At 34.2% G+C, this 13,438-nt stretch overlaps 1 protein-coding gene and 1 long non-coding RNA gene across 5 annotated transcripts; one reads left to right on the top strand and one right to left on the bottom strand.

The window, feature by feature from the left end:
* The first annotated feature begins 979 nt into the window (after positions 1–979).
* Positions 980–3,034, top strand: LOC104765928 (uncharacterized). 2 transcript variants are annotated; one of them, XR_015590974.1, is made up of 3 exons: positions 980–1,538; positions 1,982–2,218; positions 2,507–3,034. It is a non-coding gene; the product is annotated as an uncharacterized LOC104765928 (long non-coding RNA). The 2 variants fall into 2 exon arrangements; XR_763938.3 differs by having other exon boundaries at positions 1,234–1,538; positions 1,982–2,278.
* On the bottom strand, positions 2,990–10,600 carry LOC104765927 (DNA mismatch repair protein MSH5-like). Of its 3 annotated transcripts, none has more exons than XR_015590973.1 (34): positions 10,361–10,556; positions 9,912–9,943; positions 9,672–9,766; positions 9,387–9,467; positions 9,238–9,310; positions 8,955–9,018; positions 8,560–8,714; positions 8,351–8,452; positions 8,226–8,253; positions 8,118–8,149; positions 7,946–8,003; positions 7,607–7,693; positions 7,247–7,303; positions 7,053–7,154; positions 6,907–6,951; positions 6,452–6,529; positions 6,315–6,365; positions 6,151–6,232; positions 5,782–5,855; positions 5,592–5,691; positions 5,405–5,501; positions 5,172–5,261; positions 5,009–5,073; positions 4,855–4,913; positions 4,669–4,745; positions 4,498–4,584; positions 4,195–4,256; positions 4,046–4,107; positions 3,907–3,960; positions 3,727–3,812; positions 3,610–3,641; positions 3,496–3,519; positions 3,270–3,422; positions 2,990–3,172 (listed from the first exon to the last, which is right to left on the bottom strand). XR_015590973.1 is itself a non-coding variant. In XM_010489720.3 (34 exons), the coding sequence occupies exons 1-34, from the start codon at positions 10,394–10,396 to the stop codon at positions 3,092–3,094; spliced, it is 2,424 nt and encodes an 807-aa protein (XP_010488022.1). In that variant the 5' UTR covers positions 10,397–10,600; the 3' UTR covers positions 2,990–3,091. The 3 variants fall into 3 exon arrangements, 1 of the variants encoding a protein (XP_010488022.1); XR_015590972.1 differs by having other exon boundaries at positions 3,270–3,414; XM_010489720.3 differs by having other exon boundaries at positions 3,270–3,385; positions 10,361–10,600.
* Positions 10,601–13,438: the final 2,838 nt, after the last annotated feature.

Genomic DNA, 13,438 nt, shown 5'->3' with positions numbered 1-13,438 from the left:
GAGAGTAGGCATGTGACTTTGTTCCAAGGTTTGTTACTACAGTAGTAGAAGTAGTAGTATTATATTTTTAATTGAACGTACAAGCTTGAGTTTCGAATTTCAAATAGAAACAATTAAAATCGTTAGAAACTTCGTGACATATATATCACGTTAAACCCACCCCAAAGAAACAAAAAAAAAAGAAAAGAAAAATGAATCTTTAAATAAAAGTAAAACATATCAGATACATATATACTTTCACATAAATCAGTCATAAAAATAAAAGTTAAATTTGTATTTAGGGGATATGCATGCATTTGTACTTGTGTCAGAACAAAATAGTACTAGTAGATAAGAGAGAAGAAAGAAATTAATGAAAAATATTATTGTGTGTGGGTAAAAAAACTAATAGGGTGGGTTTAGCTGTTTAGGGGTAGTGCTGAAGAGAGAGAGAGAGTATGACAAAAACAAATTGGAGAAGGGACAGAGAGTCTGAAGAGAGAGAATATGGGTAAAAAACAAAATTGGAGAGGGGAGAAGTAATCTGTAGAAAGTAATAGTATAGTACTTGTGATTTTGTGTTTCTTTTTGTTTTTGATACTCCATAGATAGTTTTGTGGGGTATAAAAATCCTATTGGAAGGAATAAAGAAATGAACAAGGAATGAATATTGGTAAGAGAGATGGGGAGAAAGAAACTGAGGCCGGCCAAAACCCAAAAGAGAAGGAACATAAAACATTGGAATAAATCGATTGATATCTCTAGGGATGTGACAGCTAAGTGGTTACTAAAATTACATATATGTCTATCATAGCATTCAAGGAAACATTTATGTGAGGGTCTATACTATATTTTAGTAGTATTATAGAGCAAGGAAAGAAATAAAGCTTTATGAAGATTGGTGGATAACTATAAAGTAATATAATAATAATAATAAAAATTCTCTTATACTATATGTGACACATAGAACAAATTGGACTGATGCCTCTAGGGATGTGACACAACTCATATGATAATAGTGTTAGGAGAAAATGAGGAGAAACGGAGGCCGAAAGAACAAAAACATTGGATTTCATTTGATGCGTTTAAGGGATGTGACACAACTTATATGTGTATATGTATCAAAAAAAAAGTTAATGAATTGGTGTTTTTGCTTTATAATTGGGGGAAAAAATTCTAGTATTAGTAGAGTAAAATAATAATTATTTATTAGCAAAGTACTACTACACTACTAGTAATTACTAATTAGTAAGTAGTAGTAATATTGTTTCGCTGCTAATCATCTCATCATCGAACGAACAAGGCGCCAATTTCCAAATCCCTAATCATCGCTGCATCATCGGATCTCCTTTCAACTGGGTTCCATATGCTCGCCTGGCGTTCGATTCATCGGAGACTGCGACGTGGAGGTCGAGCCAGTGTCGCCGTCTCAGATTCCAGACGGGACCTTGGACCAGGTGTTTCGACAGCCCTGTTCTCTCCATTCGAGCAATTTTATTAGAAGCGTCCTGATGAATCACGTAGAAGAGTTCTCTGCTCCTGAAGATTTTTCCCGGCGGGTAAATTACACTTAAAAGCTTTGCTCTTACTTTAGCTTTTGGAATTGATTTTCAAATCCAAGCACTGTTTACCTCTCCGATGATTTGATTTGATTTGATTTTGTTTTAGCCTCATCCCTCTTTGGGTTTTTTGTGTTCGAATTTCATTTGATTTGCTTTGGAAAACTTAGGCTTTCTTCGATTGGAGATACATTTTGATATTGAAACGTCTTCCTCCCTAGCCTTGTTATCGATGAATCAACTAGAAACTGATGAATTTTTAGGATCAAAACACAGTCTGTGTCCTGAGAGCTCTACCCAGTTGCATATAATCAGGATCAGATACTGAAAACTTGCTTGCATTTCATTTTTTTTTTTACTATGCTTGTTGTTGGATGTGTTTTGGATCTTGATAATTTGGGGTTATACTGACACATTTACATATCTTTCCAATGCCACTCTAGGAACAAATTTGGCAGCAGAGGGGGGAGTTCTAAATGCGACAAAAGAGGGCAACCACAATTAAAGGTTTCCAAAAGGCCAAGAGAGCACACACCCTTCCAGCCTTCCTTCCAGATGCGGGTTAAATCCTCAAACGAGATCTGTAGCTCAAAACGGTGATGGCAAAAAGGCATCTATCATCAGCTGAAAGTGTTCTACAGTTCATTGATTCACATCTCCAAAAACCAAAACTAACTAAGGTCTTGTTCCTGTCTCCACTATTCTGAGTGTGTTGTCAAAATTCCTTTTTCCGCTTGTAGGTATGGATATCCGCACAAAACATGCATATTTCTTCACCCTTTACTCATCTCTACTTTGAATGGCTAAAATTTACTGTCTGGGTCTGGGTGATAGGTCTTAGTTTTTATATACAAGTCATAGAGGTTTATGATTAGTTCTAACGAATCAAGGATTCTCTCTCTTGTTCAAGCTGTGTAAATAGAACTGTGCTCTCTAGTAATCGGGTCTTTTGTTATCGACATGGTCAGGTTCACTGGACAGTGCACCCGGTATACATGCAGTGTGTTTTGATTTGATGAGTTCAAGGCTGGTAACATTGTGAAAGCAGACAAGACATTAGAGCTGTGGAAGAAAGGCGAGAATGCAACCCATTAAACTCATCCTCTGAAGTTCAGAGTTTCCGCGGAGATCAGACGCATCTAAGCTCTCTCTTTCACACCTCTCTATCCCCAAATTGCAAGTCTGAATAATCGCTAATCTCACCAAGATATGTTTCTATGCGCAATACAGCATTGTAATATGTTTGTTACTAGTTGTTCTTTACAAGAGTATAGCCATTGTTTTGGAAGTTTTTTTTAAAGAAAAGGTTCAGTTTGGTCTAACTAACAGAGTAGTCGCAAATTGTTTTCGGTTATATTTGGCACACTCGAGTGTGGCTTTTGTTTTTGTTATCTATTTACCTTTTTTAAGAGAAGACATTAAGTCAAACTAAATTACCAACCAATACAATATTTATGTAATTCTTCTATTTTAATAAAAACTTTCCGTTTTAAAAATCTACTGTTGTTGGTTACATTTTGTATAAGGGTCTTCACTTATTGAGTAAGGGTTTATTAGGAAGTGCAGATATCTTGAAAGAAGGCACGGACGTCACCTTTACTGATGTCAAACTCCATAAACTTGTCAACAGCATCCTGCAAATTTCATTCGGTTTCCGTACACCTTTGGTGAGGCCATGAGGACAGGAGATAAAAGGGATAAGTTTGTGAAAGTAGGAGAGAGCAAAAAGACCTTGAATGCTTCATCTTGAGATGATATTTTGTCAAGGCTTAGTTTATCGACGCTGTTGTTACTTTCAAAGGCCTCCAACACGATGGCTGCTCTCTTCACGACTTCCTCCGGAACACCTTCCATCAATAATAGTGAAAACTTCCTTCTGTTACTCTATAAATCCACATTAGTAAACATTGTCATCAATTTTACTAGAGTTAATATTTTGTACTATTCCTATATGTACCAGCGAGTAGTGCGCAATGAAGACCTGCATTACATAAATAGGTTTGATGAAGTTCGGTGTATACACAAGAAGCTGATCATGTAGACAATAACCCAAAGGAAAAAAAATGCTCACCATAGCTCAGCAAAGTCTGTCCTGGAATTAACCTGCAAACAAAACCATTGCTTAAAACATGGAAGTCTTAAGAATGTAGGCAGTTTAAATAGAATGCTAGTCGCTGAGACTCCATACCGATAAAGAAAAACAATATCTTCCATGTTTGCAGATTCTGTGTCTGGCCTAAGAACGCTCATTGTATAGAATTTAATCTTCTCAGACTGAAAAAGACAGAAGATGATGAGACTCTCACTATGAAGCGAGGAACTACTTCAAAATCTGCTTAGTTATCTGGGATTGGATCGGAGTACATACAACAGGCAAGCAGCTCTCGTTAAGTAGTTCAGTCAAGTGCGTACATACTAGAACCTGAAAGCATGAATCAATAGGCAACGCCCTGTAAGGGTTTATAAAAGAACATACAAGCTTAAAGACAGACAAGAGAATGCTATACCCTTGGTGGCTCTGTACATGTAGCAAAGTGACTTATTGTCCCACCAAGCAGGCCAATACCATCTGTACTTAAAATAAGAGTGTGGGTAACGCAGAAGTTTTAACAGACACATGCCTTTTATCCAATGCAGAGGGTGGAGAAATCCTTACCTTCTGTAAGAGTGCCTTTACCAAACTCGTCTAATAGACACAGAGATCTTGAAGTTGCCTGCCTGGAAAATTTAAATCACAATTGTTAGGAACAAGATCATAAGTCATGAACAATGTACAAATTGGTTTCTTCCATAGTTGAATTTTGATTGATATTTGCTATCTTGGGTCACCATGAACTTAAATAATGTAGCTCGTGAACAAGAAGTCACTAACTGACCGACGCGATTGAGACCGGCTCACAAGGGCCTATCAGTAGTGGAGCTGCTTGAAATCAAGTTAGAATAGAAGGGTTTGGAATACCTGAGCATCATTCCTACTTGATGCAGATCTATCATGAATGTAGATTGTTCCGCGGTCATGAACTTGCTTCCCATTGCACAAAAGATCCTGTTGTTGTAAGACTAATCTTAGTAATAAAAAATAAACATAAAATGTGATTGTAGAAGGATCAAAGAATGCAGGACGTTTGACCTGTCAGTTAAACCAACAGTTGCTGCATCTGCTGGTACAAAGCTTCCAATATGAGACAGAAAAACAATTAAAGCCACCTGCAAATAACAAGCCAGAAGGAATGCTCGACTTGAGTTGTCAATTCATGATGATGAAGCACACTTTGGTCGGACGAAGAGAAACAAGACTTAGAATAGTAACGCCGACCTGCTTTACATATATGCTCTTTCCTGAGTAATTAGGACCGGTAATTATATGAATTCGGCCTGCGACAGACAAAGTTACAATCAGGTGATGAACAAAGACTAGTTTACAATTTAAGCTTTAATGCACGCCTAAACCTGTAGAGTCAAAAGCTCACCACTATCATTGATTTCAGTGTCGTTCGGGATAAATGTATCCACAGCCATTTCCTGCAAAACATGCCTGCCCACCAGTATAGATATTTACGGATACAATTTTTTGGGAGTTTATATATTAATGCAACAAGAAGACATAAGTGCAGCTCATAGAGTCACTTTCACCTTCCATTTCGAATATCAAGCAATGATTCTGTAGTCAGAACAGGCCTGACGTAGTTATTCTGATGTGCAACACAAGCCAACGATAGAATGCTAGAGAAGCCAAGAAGAATGAATACGTTATTAGCCATTACTCATAAGTAGCTAATTAGTTAATAGGTACGTGAAAAGTGCTGCTTTTCTTTAAGAGGACTAGAATGGAATGAGATATCCGTAGTTTTTGGAATATAGATTACCAATCAAGTTCTGCAACAAAGTTAACTGCCTTCAGCAGGTGAGCCGAGAACAAAAGTGTGTGCGATAGCAAGTCCCTAATAATTGCCCTCTCCATATCTGTCAGCGAAAATTTGTAAAACAAGATACTACATCATCATACACAAGAAGGATATGCCATGGAAAATATAAACCAGTATACAGACATACCTAAAATTTTGTGGTAGATATCTCCAAGAAGGTTGTCTAACTCTCGTGTCTTCGGTGTATGATAAAAGAATCGCTGAGTCTCTCCATCCATATCCGAAAACTAATCACAAGAGAGAATTGTAGATTGAATTTCTGCTTCATAGTGACATAGCGTTCAAAGGGTAAAGATTTTTAACACAAAACAATGTACCGCAAATTCAAATTCAATAAGCCTGTCAAGTGCAGTTTCATCAAGCTTTTCTCCAAAGATACACATTAGGTACCCTGCAGAACAGATAAATCATAAGAGAAAGTGTATATTCATATACAGAAACGAACAAAGTGTGAAGAAATACACCATAGTAATTTGTTAAAGACGTATCATAAAATGAAAGGATATTCAGCAACCAAGAAGCATAGACACCATAGTTGAGCTGATAATTCGTGCAACTGAATTTCACCTTTCTTAATAATGAGGTTGAATTCTAAAAGGCAACTATGTCTAAAAATCTTCATCTAAACCTTTTCAGATATAGTATAGAACCTATGCGAAAACTAAAACGTGAAACTGCAGACCCACCAATTTGTTGAATATAGACGATACAAGGGGGGAGCTTTTCGTTATGCAGATGAGGAAACTGTTCTAACTCCATCGCCGAAACCTGTCAGTAATTAGAATCAGCCAAGAGAGATGCCGATTCATCCTTATATATCAATTAAGGGAACTTATCACATAGCAACAACCTCCTGCAGAAACTCTGGCAACTCCTCGTATATTTGCCTCAGCTCATCCAACTGGTAAAATAAGAAATAAGAAATGAGTTACTTGCAAAAAGGATTAGCGGTATGAGAACCCGAATAAAAAGAAGTTCTATGATAACCTCAGCACAGAATCCTTCTTTCACCAATGTTTGATAACCCCTCTCTTTGCTTCTAGTTACATCAATGACTCCAATGACCTGTGGAGTTAACTGTTACTAACTGTAGTCATAATTATTTTACATATCCTACAACATCTCTCACTCAAAGGCTAGCTGAATTTGTTTAACCCAGTTTCTCAAATGTTGGGGTATCCAACGCCTGAATAACCCAGTAAATTGTGACTCTACAGAATAAATCTTAGCTGATCTTCTTTTAGTCACTCAAAAATGTTGCAAATGAATGGCCCCATACCCCGTTTTAAACAATATATCACTCCATTAAGGTTTTAAATTTCTAAGGAAAGCAAAAGAGAGATGTTAAGACCTCAATTTTGAAAGAATCAAGATCTGTTCTTTTATAGAGGAAAGTACAGATTATAACGGAACTAAAGAAACGGAATGTAAAATTAACTGACCAGCTCATAGACATAATCTAGCTCTGTGCTGATACATAAGCCGGCCTGCAACAGGAAAAGAGAACTTAGCAACAACCAGGAAAGTGGATCAAAGAGTGGGAGAATAGAAATTGAAGGTTCATAAGCTGATGATAAACATTAGTAACCTTCTCAATAATGTCCAAGTTGAAGCGTCTCATATGCTCTCTGAGACTCTCTGAAACTCCAACTTCAAATATCTTATTAACGTTCAAGAGCGCACTTATACTCTAATGCACACAATAAGATAGCATAAATTGGGGCTTGGGAGACTAGTTTTATAGACCAAATGAAAGATGATAGTCAGAAAAAATGAACTTACCTTCAAAAAAGCTGTCCAGTCGTTACTGGTACAAAGGGACGTCGGAGAGTTGAATTTCTTTTTTTAACATAAAACATCCATATCCAGAATAAAAAAAAGTGTTATCAAAACAAAAATGGAATCTACAGACCAGGCATACAAGAAGATAAATGGCATGCAATGTATCCACATTCTCTGTCTGGGCAGAATTGCTCATATAACACTATTTCTACAATTAACATATACACACCACAAAACTGTAAGGAAACTTTTCTCTGTGCGATTAATTTCTAATCCTAATTTTTCTTCACGGGCTCTTATGGCTAAAGGGGGTAGGCATGCTAAAACTATACTATATATAGAATAATGGTACCTACATACCTTGAGCAGATGCGAAATGTCCTTCACTGATTTCAGTGTCTCCCGCAATGATGCCATTAGCTCTACTGAAGAAATGAAAAAGGAAATCTAATACAGTCAAAAGAAAGATCTCAGAACATCAGTGAAAGCCTGAAAGGCGCCCCTGTCAATTAATGGTCGAAGTATTTTTCTTCCGTTCATAACAAATGAAGATCGGTTAAAATTATGCCGATAAGGCTGCAGAAAGCAGAGATATAGTTTAATTTATTGGTTTCTCTTCTTTCATGTTGATTGTGAACTCCTAGTCTGCTTGACATAAAGCAAAGTCCTTCACAAGAGATCAAGAAAGTAAAAGGATACAGCATTGAGACGGCGATCTAACACTTCAAGATCTAAAATTGGTCTCATAAACCAGCTTCTGAAATAGAGAGAAAGGGAAACAATGCCGTAAGATTACATCTGCTTCAGAACAGTTTATATATATATATATATATATATATATATATATATATATATCACTCACATTTATTACCTTAAAAGGCGTCTACCCATTGGGGTGGCACACTGAAATAGGCCTAGTAAGTTAAATAATAAATCCAAGAATTATCAACCAGAATGAACCAATGCAAGGAAAGCAAACCTTATTCATCATTCCAAACACCGAGAACCTTCATATCAAAAATTCAATGAAGATTATCAATAAGTCAAAGCAGGAAAAACAGATATAACATTCAACAGATGAACTAAGGCATTTAGTCATATTACCCTTCTTTGGCCCGGCCAATGCCCATATGGCTTGGATGTTTATCTGTTTGAAATATCTGCAGAGCCTCGTGCGCAGCCGCATCAAGTTTAAGAAACTTGTTCCTGTTATAAATTTTTGTAAAGGATTTGCAGGCACATTATCATCCCAAAAGTTCAGGAAAGTAATTTTCATCAAGACAAAAGAACATAACAGACGAAGTGGAGGATACAGTGGTACTTCCATGACTGAATCAATTGCGATTGACGCAGTCCCAGATTCGTTTTGTTCCAGAGTTTCAACAATTCGTTCACTTTCTAATATAGCAAGAAGGCCTCCACTAACACGAACTTGGACTTCACTGCCCACATCCATCATCGAACTCAGCTGCAATAAACAACAAAAAGGAAGAAGCTTCATACAATTATAGATAACTTATTTTACCAATTACTGAAAATGTGTTAATAACCACAGAATTAGTTAGCTACAATGTCAAATTAATTCATTGTGACATCGAAAATATAGATAAATTCTACATTATGATTGAGATTCCAACTGCAGATTACTGTAACCAAGTGATCAAAATCCTAGTAAAGAGGGATTAACATTTCCCCCGCTGTAACTTACATAACAAATCCTTTCTTTGATGTTCAACCCATCATCCATTCCTGTTACTCGAAGATACACCAATCTACACAATATTGGGATAACAATCAGTGTAAAACAGCAGGTATAATAAAAATATCATGAGTCAAGTAAGCTATCATATTTGAGTAAAAAAACTGGAACCGCAGGAACCAGTTTCCTACCAGACCATTTTTTAAATGGGGAATTCATCTTGTAACAAGTAATATGACTAACAAGAGTCACATAAATAAGGTATACGTGGAGTTAATTACACTTTCTGTACCTGTGCCACGCTTGATCGTAGCTGAATGTTGAGCTCTTTACCAGCCGCACCACGGTATTCTCGTCAGTTCCATCTGCAGAAACAATGAAAATACGCAAAGGCCATAGACTTAAGGGCTAATAATTCAACAGAAATAGAGAGTGCCATACCACTCTGCTGCAGAGCAGCTACAAAGGACTCTTCACTTTTGGTGCTTGTGTAAATGATTGATGGCTTCGCTTGATATTTTACTGAAGATATATAACCAAGACAAATGAAGCGATCCAAAAACTAATGTGGTAAGCACAGTGTAGCAGAACAAAAGTGCTGCAAAGTAGTTGTAAATCAAGAACTCGCTTTACCAAGCTAAGTTAGAACTGTGGTACAGCCGTACAGCAATATAAGTAAACTCTACATGTAAAAATTCCATTCTGTTTCATAATGAGAATTTATACCCATATTAATCAAGGTGAAGTCTGAGCAATCTTCCTCCCAAACTTCTAGCACATGAAGCTTGCGTTCACTACAGTCGTAGTAAGAAACTCCAACTCTGGAAAAAGAAATGTTTTAAGTTAGATACTGATCCTTACTAAAACTACTACATAAAGAGAAGGATATGAGCTTGTCCATCTGATAACCACCAGCCATGAGCTAACAGATGCATTCAAAACAAGAATTTGAAGTCATATACTAACCGTCGACCATGCTGAATGCAAGCCATATAAACCTGCATTACATTGAAAACAAATTGGTACAATCACAATATTCACAAATTGGTAAGTAACAAGATTGATTATGTGAAATCACAAATATTCACAAATTGGTACAATCAGTGTGAAATCACAGGGTCTCAGAAAATCAGTGTTCATGCGATCAAATCGACACAATAACTAGATCCAACTACTTCTAATTAAACCAATCTAAGATCAAAATCGGGGAAAGCTAGGGTTTATTCAATATCTATTCTAGCGAGATCGATACACATCGATTCCACAATAGATTCGAGGTTTTGAATTGTCGAATCCCTAAATCACGGAAACTAGATATCAAACTTTTACAAAACCCTCCGATTTCTCAAGTGACGAATAGCAAAATCAGAAGAGACCGGTCGCGAATTTGTGGGAGAAAACGTAATCGAAGATACCTGTGATTCGATTTCTGTGTCGTCGATTTCCTCCATTGCGGCAGACTAGAACGAGAGAGAGATAGAGAGAGGGAAAGTGAAGAAAGAGCAGATAGGTTGGGGAAGATGAAGTGAGAAGGGCGCGAAACTTCTCTCTGTCGATGTGATTTATTTAATAAAATGTAAAATAAAATATTCGCGTTTTGTCATTTTTTCTACCGTCGGCATTAAATAAAATATCTGCATTCTAGGAAAAAAAAACAAAAAAAAAAACTTGTGAAATGACAATGTATATCATAACTAAAAATTTATAATAATAATGCATATAATGAAATTGTAAAAAAGAAAAATTGATTGATATAAGCTTTGAAGAATGGGAAAATATATCATAAATTATCACTATTGTTGATATAATATATATATATATACTAGCTCGTTGTCCGCGCTACGCGCGGAAATTTTATTATCTATTTATTTTTATTTTATTTGTTATTTAATTTTTGTTGTTATTTTGCCTTTTGTTTTTATATTGTGATTCATTGGTTTGGTTGTTATTTAATTTTTTCAAGTTGGATAGTTTTGTAATATTAATTATAATATAATTGAAATAGTTATTGCATCTGTATTCAACGTCATTGATGTTGCACGTGATGGTTGATCGAACAACCGCCAAAGTAGCGTAATAGAGTTGTATTTTTGTTATCCTGACTCCATATAATGATTGTTTGTCTTTTTCTATCATTAATCCGTCTTTGTTTTACTTTGTTTCCAGTCCAGCTTATTTAACAAAAGTTTTCCTTCCACAATATTGCCTCTGCATAACATTACAATTTTGTAAAGGTAAATACTACTGTTGTTCGTAAATATTCCAATCATGAATCTATGTTGTTTTTGTGAAAATATTCTTGAATTCGTTTTATGTAGTGTGTCTCCACATTTTGACTTGCGAGGTATTTTTCCATGAAGGTCTTTGTCTCTATTTATTGTTGATAATAGATTCATATTTTGTAGCCTTAAGTTGATATTTTTGTATACTCAATTGTCTTGGGCTGTCTTTGCAAGTGGTGGTGATGCTTCCAATATATGTCTTACGTTTTTGCGGGAAACGCGAGCAACTCGTGCCATTATATCTCCGAAGATTTCATTTGGGAGTTCTTCTAGGGTGTATGGTTTTACTTGGTACATTTTTTGTATGTTTCTTCTGAATTGTTTTGGTCATAATTTTTCATGTATTTTATAGTGTTGATGTGCATTGGAGTTACGTTTTGGTATTATGGCTTAATTGTTGGTTTGTCTTTATTGTTGGTTAATTATGTGTTTTATATTGAGATTTTATGTAGTATTGTCGTTACCTCTCTTACTCATTATTTTGTCATATCATTGTCTGAGTAATTGTGTTTAATGGCGTTTTTGTTTATTATCCATTGTGTGAGTAATTTTGTTGTGTGGCTTGATCTCAACAAATTCGTAAATTCTGTTTTAAATTTATTATGAACTTGTTGGTCTATACTTTTAAAATTTAAGACATATACTGTATTGAAGTTGTTGATGGTCTCCGAATTAACCCTTTGCTCTATTATTTTGTCCTAAATACTATTAATTATTATAATGTATTAAAATAAAGTAGTTTTCAGAGAAAAATGTTTTTTTAGGTAACTTTTTTTTAGTGTTTTAATGAAACCACCTTTAATTTGTATAACAGATTACAATAACCTAAATGTTTTTGTTAACAATTTTTTTTGTTTTTATTCATGGATCTAGATGTTGTTGTTAATATTGGGGGCCTTTTTAATATATTGGTCTGAGAGTTGAAAGATTATTTGTTTTTTTTTTGTCAAAATTAGAAATTAGAAAGAAGAAGTAAAACGTTTGAGTTTAATATGAGTTTTTCAAGTGTTATGAACAAACAAATTAGAAACTGTTTAGTGGATAAGTGTTTTAGAATAGGCCCAAAAAATTAATGAATGAGTTGCTGATATGGCAGCACCAGAAGTGAAGAAAGGTAACTTTATATATATATATATATATAGATATAGATATATATATATATATATGTTTAGCAAAACAATCATTTTAAAAATGGATTAATTTTTGTTCAATAATGTAAAATAAATCATTTGATATTAAATATATACAGAAAAAAACTTAAAGAAATTGTGACATATAATATAATATATTGTCTCATCGAAAGTAATTGTTTATGATAAATATTAATACAATTGTATATAAATTATAGTCTGGGAATACTTTTAATGAGTTGGAAGAAGGTTGATTTCAGTTTGATGATGTTTTTAGTTCTATCGATACTCACATTCTTATATTTTTTCGTGTCTTTGTTTTTGTTTTACTATGAAATGTAAAAGTATCACGAAGAAAATCACATATAATAAAGTAATTTTGGTAAAAAATTAAAGAAAAAAACAAAAAACAAGATCTTCACATTTGACTAATTTATGTATTTATGTGAAGCTAATTCCAATTTCCCACCTTCATTTCTAAAAATGTCACTCCAAATGACACCTCATTAGTTTTGCAACCATATTACATATATAACTATGATTGACCTCTTGGTACATCATAGATAATATTTTATATATTTTTGTATGTAATTATAAAGTAATTGATGTTTATTTTTTAATAAAATATTAAACTTTTATATTTATTTTATTGTATTTGCAAACATTTAAAGTATAGTTATTAAATAAATAGGTATTGAATTTTAAAAAATTATAGTAAGTATGTATATTTTATTAAGAATTATTAAATAAGAAATTTTATTAAATTTTAATATATACTATTCGATTTTGATTTTAACTAATTTTGGTCTTAAGTTATAATTTCATATTAAATGATTAGAATCTCGATGAATATTAGGATTTTTATTAATTACCATATTTATTTAATGATAGAAATTAAAAATATATGATATTGATGAATGACCATATATATTGTAAACTATTATAATTCTGAGAATCCAAATCAATGAATCGGGTTATATATTTTAATTTTGATTCGATCCGTAAAGATAGCACAAAAATGTACTTCACAAATGTTAAGATAGATTGCCATGTTAGTGTGTAGTTTTTGTTCACATACTCT

The sequence above is a fragment of the Camelina sativa genome, chromosome 19, assembly GCF_030686135.1.
Source record: "Camelina sativa cultivar CO46 ecotype springtype chromosome 19, ASM3068613v1".
Classification (NCBI taxonomy): Eukaryota; Viridiplantae; Streptophyta; class Magnoliopsida; order Brassicales; family Brassicaceae; genus Camelina; species Camelina sativa.
The sequence above is the reverse complement of the archived record's forward strand: the minus strand, read 5'-3'. Positions and strand labels throughout refer to the sequence as shown.